The sequence below is a fragment of the Delphinus delphis genome, chromosome 17 (genome assembly GCF_949987515.2).
Source record: "Delphinus delphis chromosome 17, mDelDel1.2, whole genome shotgun sequence".
Lineage (NCBI taxonomy): Eukaryota > Metazoa > Chordata > Mammalia > Artiodactyla > Delphinidae > Delphinus > Delphinus delphis.
Window position 1 is genome coordinate 28,888,521 of NC_082699.1, and position 27,841 is coordinate 28,916,361.

At 39.5% G+C, this 27,841-nt stretch overlaps 1 protein-coding gene across 1 annotated transcript; it reads right to left on the reverse strand.

Moving 5' to 3' along the window:
* Window positions 1-960: 960 nt before the first annotated feature.
* PSKH2 (protein serine kinase H2) lies at window positions 961-26,666 on the reverse strand. The gene is given in 7 exon segments (XM_060035256.1): window positions 961-1,145; window positions 1,148-1,178; window positions 21,479-21,586; window positions 21,589-21,701; window positions 21,704-21,809; window positions 21,811-22,147; window positions 26,536-26,666. Coding segments are annotated over 7 exon segments (1,011 nt in total).
* Window positions 26,667-27,841: the final 1,175 nt, after the last annotated feature.

The window sequence follows — 27,841 nt, forward strand, 5'->3', positions numbered from 1 at the left end:
GTGGCTTTGATTTGCATTTTCCTGATGATGTACCTGATGGCTATCTATATGTCTTCTTCAGAGAAATGTCTATTCAAGCCCTTAGCCCATTTTAAAAATTGTGTTTATTAGTTTGTTTGTTTGTTTGTTTTTTACTATTGAGCTATACAAGTTCCTTATATATTGGAGATTAACCTCTTTTCAGATATATGGTTTGCAAATATTCTTTCCCATTCTGTAGGTTGCCTTTCGGTTTTGTTGTTTCCTTTGCTATACAGAAACTTTTTAGTTTGAGGTAGTCCCACTGGTTTATTTTTATCTTGTTACCTGCTAAGCTTTTTTATATGCCCCATAATTAACAATTTCTATGAATACTTGCAGACTAAATATGAAATTAACAGACACCTGTAACTATCCTGAGTGTTATCCAGTGGTTATTAACACCATATACTGGTCTTAACTGCAAATCAGTAATTTCAGGATAAGTACATTTATTCCCCATATCTAACAATGCCTGCTATGTCTCTGATTCATCATTCCCTCACATATTCATCCCTTATTCCTAGAATCTCATATTTTATTTAATCCATCAATTATTAAGAGATTTTCTTTATCTACTCTTTCCTATTACATAAATGCACTAAGTATTTACTATATTAGTCATCGTTTACAGCAGTAATTTTGGAGAATTTATTTCCTATATAAATATGGGACAAATTATAGACCAAAAAATGTTAAAAGTGAAAGTCACCATTATCCAACAATAACCACATACTCCCAGATCCCTGGAGCTTTAGGGTGCCTTAATCGTGATGAAATGGTCCCTACTGACGTAATGCTATTAGTGAAGTTAATGTATCTGGCTTGAAATTGGATAACGTGATTTTAAAGTTCATCTGCTCACTGAAGTGCAGATAGTGGTGATTCTTCTACCTTTAAGTTTCTCTTGCTCCACATAAGCCTTGATTTATGATAAGAACATCACTTAGGAGATTGTGCAGATCTGGGACTCTGTGGTTGGGGAGATGCCCTCCGCATGAAGTTTTGGGAAATGACCCTCTAAATATTCTTCATGGAAGATCCTGTAGTCATGAGGACCCAGGGATGGTCCAGGGCCTGCCCAGCTGACACTTGATGTTTAGCCTCCAAAATCAGTAGTCTGTTAAGTCCTTCATTCAGTGGGAAATGGTTGGCCAAGGCTAAGAAGAAAAGTAAATAAATAAAATAGAATAAAATCAATAAAATAAAAACACACACAAACACACATACAGAATCATGTTCTTAATTACAAAGGTCAATGCTTATTAAATCCAAATGACTTCTTCAAATAAGCCATTCAGAGATTATGTCATTAAACATGTAGTGAACCTAAAATTCCACTTTTGAAAAGACAAAAAAAAAACCCTCTCTTTAGCAAAAGAAAAAAAACAATACAAAAATTCTCTTCCAAACTCTCTGTCCAGCGAATGAGAATTCTTTTCCAGAAATCTGTCCAGTGTGCTGCCAGCAGCGATGCAAGTTTCCACATCCTGTTCACGTAAGCAGGATAAGGCGAAGTAGCTCTTGTTGGTGAACTCCACCAGTATCAGGTGAGTATTTACCCCATTGTGGTCAAGTCAGAGAGCCCCTATGACTCCAGGAATGAGTTAGAATGGAAAATGGAATGGACTGGGAAATCATCAACTTTTCTCTCCCTTTGAAAACTTACTCTGGACTTACGATGCCTACCTCTCCACAGCCTGGAGAAAAAAGAGGACTTTGGGGAAGAATCTCTCACAGCACCTTTCCTTTGAGCACACAGGGCCCTCATGACTCCCAGTCAGTTGCCTACAAGCGGGATTCAGCCCGTAGCAGAGATATGGCATGTTCAACCAGCTATTTGATGTTTCGAGGACGTGTTCTGGCAAAATCTACAGCTTTTGCACATAATTTAAGTACGATGACAGAAATTCATAGTGACTTTTGTGAGGATGGGGACAAGAGGGCTGTTGTTTTTCCTCAGACTTGTTTTCTGTGTTACCTATCAACATGTAGCACGTATCTGGAAAATGCTATGGTTTTGTATCCCTCCTTATTTAGAAAGGAGAGAGATTGAGAAAACTGACCATATATTTGCTATATTGCAAACAGCAATTTCTGGTTGATATGTGTATCTCAAGAAAAATAAGGGAATCCTTACAAGCTATTGCTTTGTCCTTGTGGAAGGAAAAAATCAAACTCCATACATAAACATCACAGCCTCCAATCTCTTAGCACTCTGAGAATCTGGATCAAAGAAATCAGTAAAGGAATTACTCTTCTTTTTTTCCTTCAGTTTATTTAGATAAATGAGATACGAGAAATGTTTATCCCAAAAATAAAATTCCTGAAATAAATGAACACACTTGCCAAACACAGGGAAAATAAAACATAAACCTTGCAAGTCTAGACAAAACATGTCAGTAGCTGAAACTCGTGATGGCATGTCCTCTGATTCTGGCTAGACATTTATTTGGCCCTGGATCCAGACATATTTATCTGGGCTCATGTCTAGTTAAATGAAGGTTAAATTAGATGTCTTCAGTGGAGCATTATAAGACAAGGAACTGAATCTTTCTGGAAAGAATATAAAATATGTCCAATGAGATTTATGGAGAGCTCATTAAGATGACCAAATGAATATACATTGAAAATGCAGTTGCAGAAAATAAGGTAACTAGTGTCCTGGAAAAGAACTCTTCAGGCAAAGCTCATTATTCAAACACAGGTTATAAATGACAGAATCCCTGAGCCACAAAGAACAACTAGAGAGTATGTAGAAGACAGTTTCATGTTACATATTAGAAGACAACAGGTACAAGGAAGAAAATGTTAAGACTTCTACTGTATTTTTATCTTCTTAATCCAAACTTTATTTTTGTCTATGTTTTACAAAGTATAAAACAGATTAATATGCATACATGTACATATTCTAGAAATGCATAAAAATTGAGTGTGCATGCTCAAAATTTTTGAGCTAATAGTGTTATATGACACAAAACAATCAGGTTGTGGCACCACAGGTTGAATCAAATCCCTACTCTGGACCAACTGTCACCTGATGACATCATTAAGTTCTGTCAGCAGCTTTCACATCCACGTTATGTCCAATGAGGCTTTCCTCACCATTTCTCTTCTTAGACATGGCCACTCCCACTCTTTGACTTTAAAATTCCCATTTGGCTTTTCTCCACAGTCTCAGGGAGACACTGCTGTCAGCCAGCCAGTTAACCCGTCTTAATGTGGAAAGAGCTGCAGATTGAGGTAAGGGGATCTGGACCAGATAGGTTGACTGGCCACACTCAGCTCAAGATCTTGGTTTCCTCATCAGAAAAATGGGGATCATCATATCTCCTATTAGGAACAAATTAATAAAGTATGTGAAAAATGGTTTTCAAAGTATAAAATATTAGGAAGATTGTTGTTGCTTTTGCCGTGGTTACTATTAAATCACAATGTAACTTCCTCCTCAGTACTTCTATAGACACCTCACTAACAATATTTAGAGGACAAGAAGATGCAAATTATCCAAAACTTCTCAGACTAATTCCACTTATTATTACCATGATAAATGTAGGTCCTTAAAAAAAATTATTCTGTGTGAAGTGGTAATGAACCATGTAAAAAGAAAGACAGCACTTTCTTTTATCCCAAGCTCATCCAATTAGTTACAAGTACATTGTAATATTTTTGGACAATATGGGGCTTTCTCCACTTTCTTCTCTCTTCCTTTGTTCATTTCTTCCTATTTCTCTGTCCTCTCTAATAGAAACTAGCTAAACTGTACAAAACAACAACAAAAAAGGGTATAAAAGTAAAATTCAATACTAGCAATTGCACTATTAGCTTTGGAGGAATTAAAAAATTTTAGAAGGATGGTATCATGTTCTATTGATGTCTTGACTACTTTGCCTCTAAACAGAGAAGTAGGGGATGATAGTAGTTTATTGCTTTCCAATTTGTTGATGAATACTTTTCTCTTAATGTGACCCAAGTGCAGGGCCTTTGAAAGAGTCTGGCTCTCTGGATCCTGTCCCAGTGAGGCTCTTGCTGGCTTATTGTTCAGCATAGTCTTCCAGCTTCCCCTTCACCTGGTGCTCCCTGGACTTCTCTGCAGTATTCCATTCACTGGCTCTGTCCTCCACCCCATCCTTTCCTGCCCTTCTTCCTCATTCTGACAACCAGGCCTTACTTTCACCTCTAATTTTATGCATCATCTCCCAAATTAAATTATTTGTCCAGGATTCTCTTACCTATGGGTTGCCCACAACTTAGTCTCCTTCACTTTCCTCCCCAGGAGCCCCAGGAGTCCCCATAGAGATTCCCAGCTCCCCCTGCAAGAGACTACAGAGTCCTACATTCCAGATTCCCATGTTAATTCTTTCCTTTTAATGAACACTAATTAATAAAGGTAATGTAATAGCTTGTCAGAAGGTTACCAAATATACAAAAACTGACTATGTAACTAGTTTAAAAATGAATAATATTCATATGACTAGTCAAAGCTTTCATATTTCTTGGTTCCTTTGAGGCATTCCCACAGAGAATCATTATTAAAAATCATTATTAAAAGCTAGACACCACAAGCACAAGCACATGCAATATAGATGTAGTCCCTAAAATTTTGGATGCAATGTCTTAAATTTTAAACATTGTAATGGTGATCATTTTTTAATGTACAGAAATATTGGATCACTATGTTGTGCAGTAGGAATTAACACAGTGCTGTAGGACAATTGTACTTCAAAAACAAATAAACCTCATAGAAAAAGAGATCAGATTTTTTGGCTACCAGAGGCAGGTGGGAAGGGGGAAGAGGAATTGAATGAAGGTGGTTAAAAGGTAGAAACTTCCAGTTACAAGACAAATAAGTATTGGGGTTGCAATATACAAGATTTAATAATTAGCACTGCTGTATGTTATACATGAAAGTTGTTAAGAGAGTAAATACTAAGAGTTCTCATCACAAGGAAAAATATTTTTTCTTTTTCTTTTATTTTGTATCTCTATTAGATGATGGATGTTCACTAAATTTATTGTGAAAATCATTTCATGATATATATAAGTCAAATCATCATGTTGTATACCTTAAACTTATACAGTGTGGTATGTCAATGATACCGCAATAAAACTGGAAGAAAAAAATTTAAGGATTATAATTAATGTTGAAACTTGATAAATATAGAGCTTATAGAAGTAAAGTGCAATTACTGGTGGATTTAATCATAAGTTTTCATAAAACTACAAACATCTATTTTTCTCAAGGTAATATTAATCCCCTCAAAAATTGTAGTTTTCATTAAAATTTCTCCTGGTGATAAACCTCCGACAAGCATTTCCCTTCCTTCTTTGAACTTTAGCCTTATGGCCTTGGTAGGATTTCACTTAAGCTTTACAATTAAATTTTATGTAAATGTGTTCCAAAGTACTGACAACTCTCCATAACTTTGTTAACAGTAGACTGGGCAAAATCATTATTCCTCATTTCAAAAAGTAAGAGATTCTGTACATCATCTTTATGTCATAGATATTTAAGGTTTTTTTTTTTCTTCCCAATATTCAGACTCCCTAGACTTCAAATTAGGTCTTATATTTGCCAAAGCTGAAACTGCTCAAAGTCAAGATTTGACTAATTATGTCACAATGCTCTATCTGATTTGACTAATTATGTCACAATGCTCTATCTGTTGGGACATTTGTAAACCCTGGAAAAAGTGAATAGACATTCACAAGTTATTATAGGTGACATCTAATAAAAAATGGAGAAAGAGCCAATTAATCCTACATGAGGCTCATAAAGAAGATATTTTTGTAAGTTAAGAGGATATTGATTTTGAGGCTCTTAACATGGGGGGAGGGATGGTTTAAGTTCTTCACTGATAAAGAAACTGCTGAAGCTTTAAAAGGATTCGGCAGAGATTATCCTCAAAGAAAGATGATAAGAAAAATAACAAAAAATTGAATTGGCCTTTGAATGCTAAATCATCGGCTGCCCCATTCTTCCATACATAAAATACATTTAGAACTAGTTCCTATATTATAAGCCTCATAAACCATAATATAAATAATATAAATATAATATTAAATCCAGATATTCCTAAGTTTATGAAAACTTTATGCAAATAATTCTTTTCCCCTCAACTCCGTGAATTCCATTGATAAGATCAACGTCAAGAAGTGCAACATAATCAAGGAAGCCAATAGCTATTTTCCACTCTAATCACTATCCCTTATGCCAAGGCTAACATCCACACAGTCAAAGTGAGATGAACCACTGTTCCAATTCTTTTTTTTTTAACATATTTATTGGAGTATAATTGCTTTACAATGGTATGTTAGTTTCTGCTTTATAACAAAGTGAATCAGTTATACATATACATATGTCCCCATGTCTCTTCCCTCTTGCATCTCCCTCCCACCCTCCCTATCCCACCCCTCAAGGTGGTCACAAAGCACCGAGCTGATCTCCCTGTGCTATGCGGCTGCTTCCCACTAGCTATCTATTTTATGTTTGGCAGTGTATATATGCCCATGTCACTCTCTCACTTTGGCCCAGCATACCCTTCCCCCTCCCCATATCCTCAAGTCCATTCTCTAGTAGGTCTGAATCTTTATTCCCGTCTTTCCCCTATGTTCTTCTGACCATTTTCCTTTCTTTCTTTCTTTTTTAATATTCCATATATACGTGTTAGCATACAGTGTTTGATTTTCTCTTTCTGACTTACTGCACTCTGTATGAAAGTCTCTAGGTCCATCCACTTCACTACAAATAACTCAGTTTCGTTACTTTTTATGGCTGAGTAATATTCCATTGTATGTATGTGCCACATCTTCTTCATCCATTCATCTGTTGATGGACACTTCGGTTGCTTCCATGTCCTGGCTATTGTAAATAGAGCTGCAGTGAACATTGTGGTACATGACTCTTTTTGAATTATGGTTTTCTCAGGGTATATGCCCAGTAGTGGGATTGCTGGGTCGTATGGTAGCTCTACTTTTAGTTTTTTAAGCAACCTCCATACAGTTCTCCATAGTGGCTGTATCAATTTACATTCCCACTAACAGTGCAAGAGGGTGCCGTTTTCTCCACACCCTCTTCAGCATTTATTGTTTGTACATTTTTTTATGATGGCCATTCTGACTGGTGTGAAATGATATCTCATTGTAGTTTTGAGTTGCATTTTCTAATGATTAATGATGTTGAGCATTCTTTCATGTGTTTGTTGGCAGTCTGTATATCTTCTTTGGAGAAATGTCTATTTAGGTCTTAACCCAATCCATTATTGGATTAGGTTGTTTGGTTTTTTGTTATTGAACTGCTTGTAAATTTTGGAGACTAATCCTTTGTCAGTTGCTTCATTTGCAAATATTTTCTCCCATTCTGAGGGTTGTCTTTTCGTCTTGTTTATGGTTTCCTTTGTTGTGCAAAAGCTTTGAAGTTTCATTAAGTCCCATTTGTTTATTTTTCTTTTTATTTCCATTTCTCTAAGAGGTGGGTCAAAAAGGATATTGCTGTGATTTATGTCATAGAGTGTTCTGCCTATGTTTCCCTCTAAGAGTTTGATGGTGTCTGGCTTTACATTTAGGTCTTTAATCCATTTTGAGTTTATTTTTGTGTATGGTGTTAGGGAGGGTTCTAATTTCATTCTTCTACATGTGGCTGTCCAGTTTTCCCAGCACCACTTCTTGAAGTGGCTGTCATTTCTCCACTGTGTATTCTTGCCTCCTTTATCAAAGATAAGGTGACCATATGTGTGTGAGTTTATCTCTGGGCTTTCTATCCTGTTCCATTGATCTATATTTCTGTTATTGTGCCAGTACTATACTGTCTTGATTACTGTAGTTGTAGTATAATCTGAAGTCAAGGAGCCTGATTCCTCCAATTCCGCTTTTATTTCTCAAGAATGCTTTGGTTATTTAGGGTCTTTTGTGTTTCCATACAGATTGTGAAATATTTTGTTCTAGTTGTGTGAAAAATGCCAGTGGTAGTTTGATAGGGATTCACTGAATCTGTAGGTTGTTTTGGGTAGTAGAGTCATTTTCACAATGTTGATTCTTCTAATCCAAGAATATGGTATGTCTCTCCATCTATTTGTATCATTTTTAATTTATTTCATTAGTGTCATAATTTTCTGCATACAGGTCTTTTGTCTCCTTAGGTAGGTTTATTCCTAGATATTTTATTCTTTTTGTTGCAATGGTAAATGGGAGTGTTTTCTTAATTTCACTTTCAGATATTTCATCATTACTGTATAGGAATGTAAGAGATTTCTGTGCATTAATTTTGTATCCTGCTACTTTACCAAATTCATTGATTAGCTCTAGTAGCTTTCTGGTAGCATCTTTAGGATTCTCTATGTATATTATCATGTCATCTGCAAGTAGTGACAGCTTTACTTCTTCTTTTCCGATTTGAATTCCTTTTCTTTCTTTTTCTTCTCTGATTGCTGTAGCTAAAACTTCCAAAACTATGTTGAACAATAGTGGTGAGAGTGGGCAAACATGTCTTGTTCCTGATCCTAGTGGAAATGCTTTCAGTTTTTCACCATTGAGGACGTGTTGGCTGTGGGTTTGTCGTGTATGGCCTTTATTATGTTGAGGAAAGTTCCCTCTATGCCTACTTTCTGGAGGGTTTTTATCAAATGGCTGTTGAATTTTGTCAAAAGCTTTCTCTGCATCTACTGAGATGATCATATGTTTTTTCTCCTTCAATTGGTTAATATGGTGTATTACATTGATTGATTTGTGTATATTAAAGAATCCTTGCATTCCTGTAATAAACCCCACTTGATCATGGTGTATGATGCTTTTAATGTGCTATTGCATTCTGTTTGCTAGTATTTTGTTGAGGATTTTTGCATCTATGTTCATCAGTGATGTTGGCCTGTAGTTTTCTTTCTTTGTGACATCTTTGTCTGGTTTTGGTTTCAGGGTGATGGTGGCCTCATAGAATGAGTTTAGGAATGTTCCTCCCTCTGCTATATTTTGGAAGAGTTTGAGAAGGATAGGTGTTAGCTCTTCTCTAAATGTTTGATGGAATTCGCCTGTGAAGCCATCTGGTCCTGGGTTTTTGTTTGTTGGTAGATTTTTAATCACAGTTTCAATTTCAGTGCTTGTGATTGGTCTGTTCATATTTTCTATTTCTTCCTGGTTCAGGTCTCAGAAGGTTGTGCATTTCTAAGAATTTGTCCATTTCTTCCATTTTATTGGCATACAATTGCTTGTAGTAATCTCTCATGATCCTTTGTACTTCTGCAGTGTCAGATGTTACTTCTCCTTTTTCATTTCTAATTCTCTTGATTTGAGTCTTTTCCCTTTTTTTTTCTTGGTAAGTCTGTCTAATGGTTTATCAATTTTATTTATCTTCTCAAAGAACCAGCTTTTAGTTTTATTGATCTTTGCTATCATTTCCTTCATTTCTTTTTCATTTACTTCTGATATGATCTTTATGATTTCCTTCCTTCTGCTAACTTTGGTATTTCTGTTCTTCTTTCTCTAATTGATTTAGTGTAAGGTTAGGTTGTTTATTTGAGATGTTTCTTGTTTCTTAAGGTAGGCTTGTATAGCTATAAACTTCCCTCTTAGTACTGCTTTTGCTGCATCCCATAGGTTTTGGGTCATCGTGTTTTCATTGTCATTTGTTTCTAGGTATTTTTTGATTTCCTCTTTGATTTCATCAGTGATCTCTTGGGTATTAAATAGTGTGCTGTTTAACCTCCATATGTTTGTATTTCTTACGGATTTTTTCCTGTAATTGATACCTAATCTCATAGTGTTGTGGTCGGAAAAGATAGTTGATACAATTTCAATTTTCTTAAATTTACCAAGGCTTGATTTGTGACCCAAGATATGATCTATCCTGGAGAATGTTCCATGAGCACTTGAGAAGAATGTGTATTCTGGTTTTTTTGGATGGAATGTCCTATAAATATCAATTAAGTCCATCTTGTTTAATGTATCATTTAAAGCTTGTGTTTCCCAAAATTGAGCTATTTGTAATGAAGTGGATATACCTAGAGTCTGTCATACAGAGTGAAGTAAGTCTGAAAGAGAAAGACAAGTACCATATGCTGACACATATATATGGAATTTAAGGGGAAAAAAATGTCATGAAGAACCTAGGGGTAAGACAAGAATAAAGACACAGACCTACTAGAGAATGGACTTGAGGATATGGGGAGGGGGAAGGGTAAGTTGTGACAAAGCGAGAGAGAGGCATGGACATATATACACTACCAAACTTAAGGTAGATAGCTAGTGGGAAGCAGCCGCATAGCACAGGGAGATCAGCTCAGTGCTTTGTGACCGCCTGGAGGGGTGGGATAGGGAGGATGGGAGGGAGGGAGACGCAAGAGGGAAGAGATATGGCAACATATGTATAACTGATTCACTTTGTTATAAAGCAGAAACTAACATACCATTTTAAAGCAATTATACTCCAATAAAGATGTAAAAAAAAAATGCTTGTGTTTCCTTATTTCCATTTTGGATGATCTGTCCATTGGTGAAAGTGGGGTGTTAAAGTCTCCTACTATGATTGTGTTACTGTTGATTTCCCCTTTTATGGCTGTTAGTATTTGCCTTATGTATTGAGGTACTCCTATGTTGCATGCATAAATATTTACAATTGTTATATCTTCTTCTTGGATTGATCCCTTGATCATTATGTAGTGTCCTTCTTTGTCTCTTGTATTAGTCTTTGTTTTAAAGTCTATTTTGTCTGATATGAGAATTGCTACTCCAGCTTTCTTTGGGTTTCCATTTACATGGAATATCTTTTTCCATCCCCTCACTTTCAGTCTGTATGTGTCTCTAGGTCTGAAGTGGGTCTCTTGTAGACAGCATATACACGGGTTGTTTTTGTATCCATTCAGCCAGTCTGTGTCTTTTGGTTGGAGCATTTAATCCATTTACTTTTAAGGTAATTATCAGTATGTATGTTCCTATTGCCATTTTCTTAGTTGTTTTGGGTTTATTATTGTAGGTCTTTTCCTTCTCTTGTGTTTCCTGCCTAGAGAAGTTTGTTTAGCATTTGTTGTAAAGCTGGTTTGGTGGTGCTGAATTCTCTTAGCTTTTGCTTGTTTGTAAATCTTCTAATTTCTCCATCAAATGTGAATGAGATCCTTGCTGGGTAGAGTAATTTTGGTTGTAGGTTTTTCTCTTTCATCACTTTAAATATATCCTGCCATGCCCTTCTGGCTTGCAGAGTTTCTGCTGAAAGATCAGCTGTTAACCTTATGGGGATTCTCTTGTGTGTTATTTGTTGTTTTTCCCTTGCTGCTTTTAATATGTTTTCTTTGTATTTAATTTTTGATAGTTTGATTATTATGTGTCTTGGTATGTTTCTCCCTGGATTTATTCTGTATGGGACTCTCTGTGCTTCCTGTACTTGATTAACTATTTCCTTTCCTATATTAGGGAGGTTTTCAACTATAATCTCTTCAAATATTTTCTCAGTCCCTTTCTTTTTCTCTTATTCTTCTGGGACCCTTATAATTTGAATGTTGGCACATTTAATGTGGTCCCAGAACTCTCTGACACTGTACTCAATTCTTTTCATTCTTTTTGCTTTATTCTGCTCTACAGTAGTTATTTCCACTTTTTTATCTTCCATGTCACTTATCTGTTCTTCTGCCTCAGTCATTCTGCTATTGTTCCCTTGTAGAGAATTTTTAATTTCATTTATTGTGTTGTTCATCATTGTTTGTTTGCTCTTTAGTTCTTCTAGGTCCTTGTTAAACATTTCTTATATTATCTCCATTCTATTTCCAAGATTTTAGATCATCTTTACTATCATTATTCTGAATTCTTTATCAGGTAGACTGCCTATTTCCTCTTCATTTGTTAGGTCTGTTGGGTCTTTGCCTTGCTCCTTCATCTGCTGTGTGTTTCTCTGTCTTCTCATTTTTCTTAACTTACTGTGTTTGGCATCTCCATTTCACAGGCTGCAGGTTTGTAGTTTCCGTTATTTTTGGTGTCTGTCCCCAGTGGCTAAGTTTGGGTCAGTGGGTTGTGCAGGCTTCCTGGTGGAGGGGACTAGTGCCTGTGTTCTGGTGGATGAAGCTCGATATTGTCTTTCTGGTAGGCTGGTCTACGTCTGGTGGTGTGTTTTGGGTTGTCTGGGGCTTATTATGATTTTAGGCAACCTCTGTGCTAATGGATGGGGTTGTGTTCCTGTCTTGCTAGTTGTTTGGCATAGGGTGTCCTGCACTGTAGCTTGGTGGTCTTTGAGTGGACCTTGGTCTTGGTATTGAGATAGAGAACTCTGCAAGATTTTCACCGTTTGATATTACATGGAACTGGGAGGTCTCTTGTGGACCAGTGTCCTGAACTTGCCTCTCCCACCTCAGTGGCACAGCCCTGATGCCTGGGTGGAGCACCAAGAGCCTGTCCTCCACATGGCTCAGAATAAAAGTGAGAAAAAAGAGAAAGAAAGAAAGAAGGTAAAATAAATTAAAATAAAGTAAAATAAAGTTATTAAAATAAAAAATAATTATTAAGGAAAAAAAGATTTTTTTAAAGAATTAAAAAAAATGGACAGATAGAACCCTAGGACAAATGGTAAAAGCAAAGCTATTATGACAAAATCACACAAGAAGCATACGCATACACACTCACAAAAAGAGAAAAAGGGAAAAAATATATATATATATCGTTGCTCCCAAAGTCCACCTCCTAAATTTGGGATGATTCGTTGTCTATTCAGGTGTTCCACAGATGCAGGGTACAAGTTGATTGTGGAGATTTCATCCGCTGCTCCTGAGGCTGCTGGGAGAAATTTCCCTTTCTCCTGTTTGTTCACAGAGCTCCCGGGTTTCAGCTTTGGATTTAGCCCCGCCTCTGCGTGTAGGTCGCCTGAGGGTGTCTGTTCTTCTCTTAGACAGGACGGGGTTAAAGGAGCAGCTTATTTGGGGGCTCTGGATCACTCAGGCCGGGGGAGGGAGGGGTACGGATGCAGGGCGAGCCTGTGGCAGCAGAGGCCGGCGTGACGTTGCACCAGCCTGAGGCGCGCCGTGTGTTCTCCCGGGGAAGTTGTCCCTGGATCCTGGGACCCTGGCAGTGGCAGGCTGCACAGGCTCCCAGGAGTGGTGGTGTGGATAGTGACCTGTGCTCGCACACAGGCTTCTTGGTGGCGGCAGCAGCAGCCTTAGCGTTCTATGCCCGTCTCTGGGGTTCGCGCTGGTAGCCGCGGCTCGCGTCCGTCGCTGGAGCTCCTTTAAGCGGTGCTCTTAATCCCCTCTCCTCGCGCACCCAGAAACAAAAGAGGGAAGAAAAAGTCTCTTGCCTCTTCGACTGGTCCAGACTTTTCCCCGAACTCCCTCCGGGCTAGCTGTGGCTTACTAGCCCCCTCAGGCTCTGTTCACGCCGCCAACCCCAGTCCTCTGCCTGGGATCTGACCGAAGCCAGAGCCTCAGCTCGCAGTCCCGCCTGCCCCGGTGGGTGAGCAGACAAGCCTCTCGGGCTGGTGAGTGCTGGTTGGCACAGCTCCTCTGTGTGGGAATCTCTCCGCTTTGCCCTCCGCACCCCTGTTGCTGCACTTTCCTCCGTGGCTCTGGAGCTTCCCCCCTCCGCCACCAGCAGTCTCCGCCCGTGAAGGGGCTTCCTTTCCTCCTTCACGGCTCCCTCCCACTGGTGCAGGTCCTGTCCCTGTTCTTTTGTCTCTGTTTTTTCTTTTTTACTTTTGCCCTACCCAGGTACATGGGGAGCTTCTTGCCTTTTGGGAGGTCTAAGTCTTCTGCCAGCGTTCAGTAGGTGTTCTGTAGGAGTTGTTCCACATGTAGATGTATTTCTGATATATTTGTGGGGAGGAAGGTGATCTCCGCGTCTTACTCTTCCGCCATCTTGAAGCTTCTCTATGTTTTAATTCTTACAAACACTCACTATTGGTGATTGAGTTTAAAAGAAGATATACATACATTCAATTTAAGGTGAGTCAAAGAAGAGATGAAGAAAGTGACAAGCAGAAAATGAAATCCAATTTGAAAGATTTATAATCTTTAAATTATTTTCTATAAAATAACTTTTAAAGTAAAAATATCATTAAAGAAATATTAAGCACCACTTTTTTTGTGAGCAGAAGTACTTAGGAACTAAAACACAGGAATAGGAACCAAATTACAAGAATTATGGCCTGAGATACAGTGTAATGTTCATTATTGGCATTCTAGTCAGGATGGAAAGAGAATGAATCGGAGTTAAAGGACCAAATCTTCTGCTCTCCTCTCCTTTTTTTCCTACTTAATAACCTGAGTAGAGGAGAAATATAGTAAAGAAAAAAATGTGAGAAACTAGTGGAGATAAGGAAATAGAAAGAAACTGGGGTCATGGCTGGTGAGCATAATCCATCAGATCTTTTCCTTCCAAGGGAACATATCATAAATTTCTTCCTAACAGTACATCAATCATAGGTGAATCTAAGCAGATGGGCACCACTTTCTATTAATGTCCATGTGGGTTATTTTTAAAATATCTTTTTAGGGCTTCCCTGGTGGTGCAGTGGTTAAGAATCTGCCTGCCAATTCACAGAACACAGCTTCGAGCCCTGGTCCGGGAAGATCCCACATGCCGCGGAGTAGCTAAGCCCATGCACCACAGCTACTGAGCCTGTGCTCTAGAGCCTGCGAGCCACAACTACTGAAGCCCATGTGCCTGGAGCCCGTACTCCGCAACAAGAGAAGCCACGGCAATGAGAAACCCACACACCACAATGAAGAGTAGCCCCCACTCGCCACAACTAGAGAAAGCCCGCGCACAGCAACGAAGATCCAACGCAGCCAAAAACAAATAAATAAATAAAATAATTTTATTAAAAATATATATATATTTTTAATACCAGTGTTTATCCTTGTCAACTAGCTAATGTGGTTATGACTCACTTTATTATCAATTTACTTCACACCAAAAAAAGATTACTGCGATATAGTGGAGATAATTAGGCAAAATATGTGTTTCTCAACTAATTGGCAAGAATGTGTAATTGATTTATCATTAATATTAAAAATCTAACACCACACGTTTCTCACTATTCCATTTAAAAAGTAAGACAGGTACACTTGATAACTATATATTCTCTCTCTCTCTCTCTCTCTCTCTCTCTCTATATATATATATATATATATATTTATATATATAGTTAAGCAAAATTCAAACTTTCATTCCCAATATTTCCCTTATTAATAGTAATAATAACAGAAACAGCCAATACATATATAGCACTGACTACATATGTACTAACATATAAATCTATTCTAAGCACTTTACATCTATTAGCTCATTTGATCTTCACAACAACCCTGTTAGGCAGATACTGTCATTATTTCTGTTTTACAAATGAAGAAACTGAGATACAGAGAAATTAAGAAGCAAGCCCAGAGTTACACAGTTAGTAAATGGCACAGCTGGGAGTGAAGGGCAGCCAGTATCGCTCCAGACTGTGCTCTTAACATTTACACTACACTACTTTACAAAATACTCATATAAATATGCATTCACATGCACACAAATGCTCTAAAAGTCTTAATTTTTACTAGTCAACTTATTCTGTTTCCTGTGCTTTTGCATATGTTGTTCTGTCTACTTAGAATGTGCTCATCTCCCTTTCAGAAACTCCTACTCTTCCACCAAGTCACAGCACAAATGTCCCCTTCTCCAGGAAATCTGACCCAGCTTTCCTACACAGTGAGAGGCTCTCTTCCCTTGCTCCCTGGACTTTGAGCCATTTTTCCTATGTGTATCACAGCCTTCATATTTGAAGAGATACATAGTAATACGTGGACTGTCAGACAAGAGCACTAGATCCCTAAGAGCAGGGACACCGAGCATTTTTCATGTGGGTATTCCCCAAGCTGAGCTTGATTCCTGACATGAAGAAAGCCTAACCAGGAAGAGGGAAGGGGTGGAGACACACAAGCATGTGTCAAATGGTCTCCAGGAGAATTATGGATGAGACTCCAGCACGAGCCCTGCCACCATGCTGAAAGCCATTGTGATGGCATTGGTGACTAAGTAGATAAGCAAAGGTCTCCCTCACACAGTGGGGAGGAACTCCGTGCTCTCTTCCACCTCTTTTCCACCATGTGCTGTGTCTTGTTACCCTGGTTGCTCCTCAGGCATTGCCGGGAGCACTTGGAATGGGGAACTGCCACCTCTATCTTGCAAAACCCAGTAAAATAAATGCAGCCTTTAAACCACCCGAATATTCCAGAATGTACCTAATCAATTCAGCAACTAAAAATATGAGTTATCTAATAGTCTACCATACCATAAATTAAAATTTGTATTCTATGCTCAATGCAGTGATGGTTGAGATCCATTTACTCGTGTAGGTATAAATCAGAATCTCAATTTTTATAAGCAATTCAGTTTTAAGAAATGTGATGTCTATGCTTACCTCTTTGTGATATCATATTGGAGATGGGTAGAAAAATATGACAGAATCCCAGCCTTCAAGGAGCCTACAATATCTTAGAAAGATGACACATAGATTAAGTGCCAAAACAAAAGAAATTTATGGTAATCCTAAACAGTATTCAGAAAAGGAAAGAACAACAGTGGAATGGTCATAAAAGTTTCATGAAAAGGAATGTACTTCACACCAAAATCAAGAAAAATTAAACATTAACATTATAGCTAATTTTTTGCCTAGACATGGGTGAGACTAGAGTACAGATCTGCCAGGTGTCTAGTAAAGTATCAGCTATTTATATTAAACATGTCTCTCTTCTTCACCATAAGAGATCTCTGGATGTTCTGATGCTATTTATTTCACTCTTCCATCTGACTTCCAGAGAAAAGAAGTGATTCACACAATGTGTCACACCTGGAATTTCAGTTATAGACAACAGGACTTTTTAAAAAGACAGTGCAAATCTATCATCTTACAGTTTTGCAGGTCAAAATTCTGAAATGGATCTTAGGGACTAAAATCAAGGTGTCAGCAGAGCCGTGTTCCTCTTAGAGATGGACTAAAAGCAAGGTGTTAGCAAAGCTGTGTTCCTTTCAGAGGTTCTAGGGGAGAATCTGTTCCCTGCCTTTTCCTGCTTCTAGAAACCACCCACATTTCTTGGCTCATTGTGACCCCTTCCTCCATCCTCAAAACACATTAATCCAACCTATCTTTCTGTCTTCACATGTCCTCTAACTTTGACCCTTCTTCCTCCGTTACATATAAAGACACTTGTGATCACATTGGGCCCATCCAGATAATCCAAGATAATCTCCTCATCTCAAAACCCTTAATTTAATCATGTCTGCAAATTTCCTTTTGTAAACTAGTATAAAGACCTGTAAACTAATATAGCCACAGATTCTGAGTATTAAGATGTGGACATCTTTGCCGGGTGTGTGGGAGGGGGGTGGCGGCATTATTCTGTCTATCACACCTATGCTTCCAGACTTGATGGTCACCCTGCTTTTTAAATAAAATTGGTGCATTTAGAAATGACTAGACTTCTTGATAGGTATAGACAACAATATTATGACAGAGAAAACATGATGATACCCTTATCTGAGTCTATCGACATATGTTTCCTTGGTGTCATGGAATGAATGTTTGTGTCCCTCCAAAATTCATATATAGAAGCTCTAACCCCTAGTGTGGCTGTATTTGGAGATGAAATTTCTAAGGAAGTAATTATGGTTAAATGAGGTCATTATGGTGGGGCCCTGATCTGATAGGATTAGTGTCCTCATAAGAAAAAAACACCAGAGAGTTCATTCTCTCTTTCTCTGTATGCACACAAAGAAGAGGTCAAATGAGCACACAGTGAGATGGCAGCTGTCTGTGAGCCAAGAGAAGAGGCCTCAGAATGAAACCTACCTTGCTGGCATCTTGATCTTGGACTTCCTAGACTCTAGACCTGTGAGAAACAAATTTCTGTTGTTTAAGCCACCCAGTCTGTAGCAATTTTGTTATGGCAGCTCAAGATGACTAAGACACTTGGTAATATTAAAAGAAAATGTTAATATGTAGACATATGTGGCTGACAAGCATGGGGAAGAAGGCCAAGGGAATATAAATCCAATAAGTTATTAAAAGCAGTTGCACTTCTGCTCTGTGGTATGTGCTTTCAGTACTCTGGGGCTACAGACAGGCATTTCCTCAAGAGACAGAGCATGACATCATGGAGATATCAGTGCTCCATCCTGCCGCTGAGCCCCTCTTTTCAGTATGTGCGTATACTCTTCTCTTTTGGAGTGTTTTGCTTCTGAAACGCAGCACCTTGATCTTTTTCATCATCACCCTTGGGCTTCAGGGGTCATTCTGTCTTGATCCCAGAGAGCAGTGAGTATTTGCCACAGCATTCTTATCACCACCACCCCACGGGTCAGCAGAGAGGGGTGGGAGTGAAGACCCAGCTCACCTGTCTCAGGCTGGAACAACGCTGTGGGATGGGGCTCACCTCCATGGCCTTGGCCTCCTCCCCTATCCATCCTGGTTCCCTCACTCCCTTACCTGTGTCCATGGGAGTCTATCCTTAATAAATTACTTGTACATGAGCCCTCTTCTCAGGGCTGCCTTCTGAGGAACCTGATGTTAGAAACCCTCTGAATTAAACCTGACAAAAGGACCTCTTAATAGAATAATTGTTTATTATTTTTGCACATTAAAAAAGGCATTGTGATATCTAGTCCAAATGTGGCCCCAATGGACCAGGCCTCCTGGAGCCACACTTTATGTGGTCTCCTTGCACGTGGAATCTGGGTTGATCTAGCACTCACAGTAGCCAATAGAATGAGGCAAAAGTGATGTTGTGCCATTTCCAAGCCCAGCCTCGAAGAGGACTGGCGACTTCTTGTCTCCCTCTTGGAATACTGCCTTTAGGAAAGCTTAAACCGCCATGTAAAACATCTGACTGCCCTGCTGAAGAGACCACATGGAGAAACCCCATGAAGAGAAAAGGGCCCTGAGATGTACAGAGAGAGGAGAGAGAAAAAGGCAGAGTGGTCCCAGTGATCTAGTTAATCCAGCTTTCCCACCAAGAGGTCAGCCATTTGAGGGGTCATCATGGCTATTCCATCCCAGGCAAGAACCAGATGACTGCAACATCATGTGAAGCAGAAGTGTCACCAAGCTGAGCCCTGTCAACCCACAGAATCATGAGTCATGATAAAATGGTTGTTATTTTAAGGCGTTAGGTTCAGGGAAGGTTTGTTATTCAGCAATAGATAACCAAAACAGAAATATATGTTCTTTGTAAACAAAACCAAAACAGAAATACAGATATACTCAAACTATAAAGAGGAAAACCAAAATGGTACATAATCCGTAAACCGGAAGATAAGCTCTGTTAACATTATACTGCATTGCACTGTATTTCCTCAAAGACTATTTCCTATGCATACATTTTCCCACATGATTTGTGTTAATACCGTATACACAATTTGTATTCTGTTTTTTTTGTTTAACTTGGCAGTATATCGGAAATATTTTCCAATACCCTTATAATGTTTAAGCATGAATAATTTAGGGACTACCGTATGAATGTTCAATAATTTATTCAAACATTCTCTTAGCGTTCTTTTCAATTGTCCACTTTTGTAGTATAGCCCAGATGAGCCTCTTGACACTGAAATCTTTGCTGCATCTGAGATTATTTCCTTAGATTCTTAAAAGTGGAATTAGTAGATCAAAATACATAAATTTTTAAAAGTTCTAGATGTATCTTTTCAAACTACTTTCCAAGAAATCTACAACAATTCATCCTCTACCAGTAGTGAATAACAGGGCTAATCTCTTAGTACTATTAGCAGCAATGAGTAGAATTAAGTTGAGTGTTGTTGTTTTTTTTTTTTATCTTTATCAGTTTGAAAGACAAAGAAAAGATATTGTTGTCTTCATTTGCATTTCTTTGGTCATTAGTGAAGCTGGACATTTTTTTCAAGCTTTTAATAATCAGTGGTTTACATTGTTTGTGAATTCTTCCCATCCTTTCCTATCTCCCTATGTAAGTCTCAGTTCTCAATTGTCAATTTGTATCAGTTTTTTAAAAAAACATATACATATACTATAAGATATTAAATCTTGGGGCTTCCCTGGTGGCGCAGTGGTTGAGAGTCCGCCTGCCAATGTGGGGGACGTGGGTTCCTGCCCCAGTCCGGGAGGATCCCATATGCCGCGGAGCGGCTGGGTCCGTGAGCCATGGCCGCTGAGACTGCGCGTCCGGAGCCTGTGCTCTGCAACGGGAGAGGCCACAGCAATGAGAGGCCCGCGTACCGAAAACAAAAGAAAAAGATATTAAATCTGTCAGAGTATAGACAATATTATTTTTCAATTTGTTATTTAGCTTTCAATTTTGCTTAAGATGTTATACATATAGATGTTACACTTTAAGTAGGTAAAATCAAACTATCCATACTTTTCTTTATGCGGGAAAAATAAAGCCCTTTTATAGTTAAACATAAAATACATTTGCTCAACAGGAAGTGAATTTCCTATTTTGTCCGGCTTCCCACAGAGAAGTATTGGTAACTTTCCTTCCTTAAACAAAACAAAAAAGTTAACACTTCCGTAAACACTGGGAGTTCCAAGTTTAAACAATGGATAAATATTTTACACAAACTGTGAAGTTAAACATTTCACTGAGGAAACACTACATCTCAAAAAGGGTGTGGATCATCTAGAATCAAGGCAAAAAATCTCTCATCAAACACCCAAGCAGCATGCTGAGCCTCTGAGTACACATTAATCTACTCAGCTGGCTCAGGCTCTGCATGATGATTGGAGAAACAACAGCAAACTCACTCATCTACTTGATGGTCAATGTCATTTGCTAACCACAGACAACTCAGTAATCGAGGCTCTTGCTACCTTGAGACCAGGGGCTCTCAGCCAGGGGTGATTTTGCCCCCTTGGGGACATTTAACAATGTCTGGAGACGGGGCTTCCCTGGTGGCACAGTGGTGAAGAATCCGCCTGTCAACGCAGTTCGAGCCCTGGTCCAGGATGATCCCAGCAAATAAGCCTGTGCGCCACAACTACTGACCCTGCGCTCTAGAGCCCACAACTACTGAAGCCCGCGTGCCTAGAGCCCATGCTCGGCAACAAGAGAAGCCACTGCAATGAGAAACCCATGCACCACAACGAAGAGTAGCCACCGCTCGCTGCAACCAGAGAAAAGTCCACGCTCAGCAACAAACACCCAACGCAGACAAAAAAATAAAATTAAAATAAAAATAGTTATTTAAAAAAAAACAGTGTCTGGAGACAATTTTGATTGTCACAGCTGGGGGAAGGTGTGTATCTAGTGTAGCTACTAGAAATCAGTTTCTACCAGTATCTGCTAGTAGTGTACCTACTGGTACCTAGCTGGTAGAGGCCAGGGATGCTGCTAAACATCCTACAATGCACAGGACAGTCCCACCCCATCACCTTTTCCCACCCCACACCCAATAAAGAATCATCTCGCCCTAAACAGCAATAGCGCTAAGGTTGAGAAACTCTATTCCAGACCAAGTCAATAGAAAGAAAGTGAGCGCTTACATCTCCTCTGTAATTATATTTGCCTTTCAGAATCGTCCTGTAAATTCTCATATGGCTTTCACCATCAAAAGGCAGGAATCTACAAAGTAAAACATAAGTGATTAGGCCTTAAAAGCCCACATGTCAACTGCACTGGTGTAAGGTTTCCTTAGCAAAATCTCAGAGGCTATTTACTCTGGGGTCCCACAGAGCATCCTCACTGTACAGTCACCACTTTTGTTCCCAGAGTTGCCAACCCAAAATCTGTGATAAAAAATTTTGACTCTGCACCTGGGTGATAACATAAGAGATTTTCGGGCTTTAGGTCCCTGTGAGTTATTTTCAATGCGTTGCAAATACCTCATGCCATCACCAACCATGTGGAGGATTCTGACAGCATCCTGCTCTGTAAAGTATCCCTGAGAGATGAGTCCATCAAAGAATTCCCCTCCTGTAGCCAACTCCATCACCATGTAAACTTGATCTTGGGTCTCAAAGATCTCCAGGAGCTGGACGATGTAATGATAGCTAACCCACCACAGGATAGAGAACTCAGATTCACACGCCTCTCTGCCTTCTCTCATTCTGGTTTCCATCACTTCTATTGCAAAAGGTTTCTTGGTGGTCTTCTGCTCCATTCTGACAAACTTGCTGAAACTGCCTGTCCTGATAAGAGCCTTGATATCATATCTGTTGGAAGAAAAACCAAATAAATCTGTTACCCTCTGAAGTGATTTTCAAAATTATTTAATTAGATGCTTTATATCATCCTTTCGAGCTTTATATTCCCCCCATCCAATTTCCTTGCATAACTGTGTTCATTATTTTTGAAAGTTACCCCAAATCCTCTTTTGAAATGGAGGCAAGTGATATAAAAGTAATTAGTTGGTAGAAAGACAAATAATCTTAATAACAATAGCTACCATTTATTACACATTTATTATGTGCCAGGAATTTTATTTTTTTAAAATCCTACCCTATAAAATTCCTGCTGGGTGATATTAAAAAGTTAAGTGATTTCCCAAGGCCACACAGATTGTATTGATAGTTGGAATAGATGGGATTTAAATCCAATTCCTTCAAATGCATTTCTCCAAAATTTTCTTGAAGAATTTTGGGACCTCCATCTACCATTTTCTTTCCTCCTTCCAACTCTTGTTTTTATCATTCTGCAACAGCAACCACCAAACCAGGTGAAGAGAAAAAAAAGAAGCTTAGTCCTATTTATAACTTCTCCAAAGATGGAGGAAACCATTACAGGAGACAGGGTACAAAGAGTAGGCTTCCTCATGTTGCTAGACTGTGAGCTCTCAGTCCCAGGCATAACTCATATCTCACCCAAGGTATCGCCCCAAATCGCTCCTCAGTAGATGTACCATTGCGAAAGTCAGCATGGTTGCGCTATTATAAGTGCAGCTTTCAGAAGACGGGTAGCGGTGGTGTCAGGACCCCCTTGCAGCCAGCAGCTCTCATAGTTCCCCCTACCTGACGCCACTGCACTTGCAATTTTACACAGCCAACAAAATTTTAACCTGGGATGTATGTCAGTAATGTGTAAAGTAATCATCTCTCAGAAACGCCAGGAAGTCAGCTAGGATTTCAAAGGCTAGGGATCTTAAACTTTAGTTACCTGTGTTAATGTCTATGTAAATTTAAGAATCCTATCAAAATTTAACCTTCTATCTTTATTTAAGAAATGTTGAGAAAGTGCTTGACTTAGAATCACGATTTTAAGCTGGAAAGAATATTAGAGAATGATTTAATCCAACCCCTCATTTTACAAATGAAGACATTTGAAGATCAGGTTAGCTGATTGGTTGTTTAATTTGTGGAGTGAGGATTAGAACCCAGGTCTCCTTACTTGCATCATAATTTGGTGCTTTTCCCACTTTACTAAAACTTCTCCCAGGTAAGAATGCCAACGAATGGCATGCAGTCAAGGAGGACACAGGGAGAAGGTAATTCTTTAAGTCACATACTGAATACCAAAGATTCAAATGCAAATATCAATCTGTACTTTAAACAGCCTTACTTCTTTTTGCTGAGTTTATTCTTCCTGTAGTTTTTTTCATTTGTCTACTTACTTATTCCTTATATTCCTGTGTTTACTGAATAAAAATGGCATTTGGCTGTACCAGCTTACAGAAAATAGCTTTGTTCTATACGGTGCATTTAATTTTCTGGCCAATTACCTTATTAAAACAGATAACAATTTAGTAATCTTAAATGGATTCTGTCCCCTCTTCTCTTTCCAACTCTGCTTTTTTTATTCACATGCACTCCCAGTGTGATTTTGAAGATAATCACAGGCATTTCAAATTCTGTTGCTTTGCAGACCAACACATTACCTCTAATGTGGATGAGAGCACTTTGCAAATACTAATTTATGACTATGCCCTCAAAGCTGCAGGAAAATTCATTTGCTCATGGGATTAATCATCAGCTATCAGACGAATTACCATTTCTGAGGAACTACACTCTCACTCAAATAAAAGGAGTGTTATTCAACACTGTTACAAGCCTTCATAAACCAAATGTTTAAAAAAATGTCAGTAATTTGGCATTGGAAGAAACAGTAAGCTTTAAGCCAAAATTTATAGTGCAAATAAATGCTTTCAGACAACAAACGTCCCACAACAAAAGCCTGAAGCTGTGGCCTGGCTTGTGAACCCTTGATGGCCATGGATGGTGACTATTTTTATGAGCATGGTGACAATTTTTATGACAATGGTGACTATTTTTATGACTTGGGTGACTATATCTTGTGTAGCGCCTGGCACAGAGGGGACAGCAATAAATGTTGAATGAGAGAATCATTCACTGAATGAATATCATTTCCAAATTATCGCCTTATTTTGAAAACATTAAGAATGGAATCAGGCATGGGAAGATGCATCTACAAGGCCAACCCACCTCCTCCATTTCCACCCTCCACTCCCACCCTCTCACAAAGCAGCCTCAAAGTCAGGTTTGTAGGTCATGCAATTTTACAACATCCCAGAGATTATAAGAAACAAAATTATTACTTTGACCTCAGCTGCCACAAACTGAACATGATAAAAAAAAATGAAACATGGAAACAATAATAATATTGCAACCGGTTTGACAGAAGCAATTGTAATGAACTCCCAAGAAGAAAGTGAATATAGTCAGACTTAAATTCTATCATCTATCATTTGGGCTCACAATGGAGAGGAAAGACAACTGTGTTCTAGACCCATTTCTGTCACCAACTTGGATAAGTCACTTAATCTTTTGGGGCTCAATTCCTCATTGGTTAAGGAAGAGCCTTTAGTTAGTCTCTAAAGCTTTCCAATATTGAGATCCTCTACTTCTATGACTTTGTCATAATCTAAGGGCCTGGGACTAACCCGGAGGTGGAAGTTATGAGGGTGGATAAAGACTAGACCAGACTCCCTGGCCACAGATGACCAGAGATGCCACCCAATCAATTCAGTCTTGACAAGACCCCATATCCCCTCTGATTCAAGTTCAGTTGCATCAGCCAACTTTGTTCTTCTCTAAGCTTAGCAGATACTAGACTAATCCTCGAGTCATCCTTGTACCAGAATTTCCCAAGGATGCCAGGAAATGGCTCTGCATAGACTCTGGTCAGAACACGGTGATGAGGTGAGCGTATAATCCTAGGACTAGAAGTGTCCCTGAGAATCCAGTCAAGCCACGTACCACTGTGTCCAACCAAACGCTGCAGAGTGGAGGGGATTCCATTGTGTCCTTCCTCCACCTGGCCAACGTGGGGCACCCTGAGGAAATTCTTTCTCAGGCCAACCAACCGGCCAGACTTTCTTGTTCATTTCCTACATGGTCATCTTATGAAGACAATAACAGTATCTACATAAGGACCTGCACCATGCAGCATCATTTACATATATTACTTAATCATCCTCACAGCATTCTTACGAGGCAGCTATTATTATTATTCCCATTTTACAGAGGTGGAAATTAAGGAAGGAAAAAGGCTAAGGAACATTCCCAATGACACACAATAGAAAAGACAGGAGTGGATCTCAAGTCTGGTTGATTCAAAGCCCTGTTTCTATTCCACTAATTATGATCTCCTTTTCTAGGACGTAACAGAAGATCCTTCACACACCCCAGCTCCAGTGTATGTATTGCAAGTCCCCCCAGGGCTCTGAGGTCAGGGATTCTCTCCCTCTCCTCTCTGCGGCTCCTTCTACTTTTTCAGTCTTTATTTATTTATTTATTTTTTTGGCTGCATTTTTATCTTTGGCTGCATTGGGTCTTCATTGCTGTGTGCGGGCTTTCTCTAGTTTCAGCAAGTGGGGGCTACTCTTTGTTGTGGTGCGCGGGCTTCTCATTGCGGTGGCTTCTCTTGTTGCAGAGCATGGGCTCTGGGTGCGCGGGCTTCAGTAGCTGTGGCTCGCGAGCTCTAGAACGCAGGCTCAGTAGTTGTGGTGAACGGGCTTAGTTGCTCCGTGGCATGTGGGATCTTCCCAGACGAGGGCTCGAACCGGTGTCCCCTGCATTGGCAGGCGGATTCTTAATCCACTGCGTCACCAGGGAAGTCCCTACTTCTTCAGTCTTGAACTTTCCCTATCTTCTGCCCTTCCCCGCTCTTTCAAAGAGAAATTGCACTGGACACTTGCTAAAAACATCAAGGAAGACTTTATTCCAGACTATTGCAAGAGAGGTCAAAATTACTGTGATGGGAGAGACTGAACTCAACTGTTGAAACACAAGGCAAGAGAGTTGTAAAGCTGGAGTGAGCTTGTAGGAAATTACTCAAGGGCATTAGGGGAGGAAGGGGTGTCATGGAAGTGAGATTCCTACCCTCCCACAGACACTGGTAGATAGAGCCTCGATCTTTCTTTGATTACATTTCAAAAGGTTGGCGCCCAGGTCCTTGAGAAAGACATTCCTGGGTTGTAAAAGATTTACATCTCAAAGGGCAGAGCCGATTTAGGGAGGTCTGAGGCCTTTGATCAGAAAGAAGCGTTAAGGTCGGGTCAAGTCGAGGGGAACTCTAAGGGCGCCTCGGTCAGCGGTTCACCTTGCTCAGCCCAGCCCCTCCGCCTGCGGTTCACGTCCCGCTTTACCTGGAGAGGACTCGGGGGTCGAACTTGGCGCGGAGGCGGGCCACCTGCATCCTTTGAGACTCCGGGAAGGCCTTGGCCTTGACTCTCCCGCTCGACCCGGGCCGGCGCGGGCGGCTGGCGCCACAATCCATGGCCACGGCGGGGAGCGGGGCCCGAGGCTCCGGGTGCGCGCGCCCATTTATCCCCGGCTAGCAGAGCGGGCAGAACTGAGCCCCCCGCCCAAGGGCCCTTGTTAGGAAGAAGGCCCGGCCTACAGTCCGGCCGCCTTGATCCGCACTGACCACTGATCCATAGTAGAGCTTGACGTGGTAAAAACAAAGTGGGCGAGAAGTCAGGAGCCTGGGCTTAATTCTCAAGGGCTCAGTTTTCTCATCTGTGAAATGAGGACGTGAACATATAAAGTTAAATAGTTTATAAAGGAGATCTTCCTTCTAAAGGACTTTTATGTCTCCAAGGCAGAGCACACTCATATCCAGATGATATGAACATTAAATATAATATTTTTAAGCTCTAAGAGCTTATAATATTTAAAGTATAAAATATCACTGTCCTCTACTGCATTAATTGAGCACACTAGTCTGTGTCTGGCACTCCGCTAACTCCTACATCTGTAAGAAACATGAGCCTCACCCTCTGAGTGATGCATCTGAGACAGAAAAACTCTGTCTAGAACCCATCCCAATACACTTTGCAAATACAAGGGTAAAATCTGTGGGGGGGAAAAATAGTATTAATTATGTATAATATTAATTATTAATTGAAATTATTATATGATATATCATCTATTTTATCTATTTCATCCTTGTGTTCATAATTATTTATACATGAGTATATGTTATACATATCGTTTTAGTAAATGATATTTTATGTATTGGTCAGATATCAATATATTGATTATGTATAATTTACATTGATAAATTTTATATAATTGATGTGTGGGGAGTGAAATTCAGTCAAAACCAGCCAGGCACGTCAAGATCAGGTACCCCTCAGAGGTTGAGGAGCCAGAAGTGAGGGCCAAGTCTCCCAGTCTAGTGCTCTTTCAATGGTCATATCCTTTCTAATTTTGTTTAATGTTTAGTTTGGCTTAACAGAGACCATCTGTGGTGAGTCAATTAGTCATGGATTTGCCCAGAAGAAGTGTATTTTGAAGGAAAATGTAAAACACGACTTGGATTTAGCTTAGAGAAAATGAGCCCATCCTGCAAAGGGAGCTTAAGTGCCAAATAGTAGACTTTTCATGAAAAAGAACCCTCAAGATTCGCCAGGTACTGGGAAACAAAGAGAGAAAGTTGGTTGTAAGCAG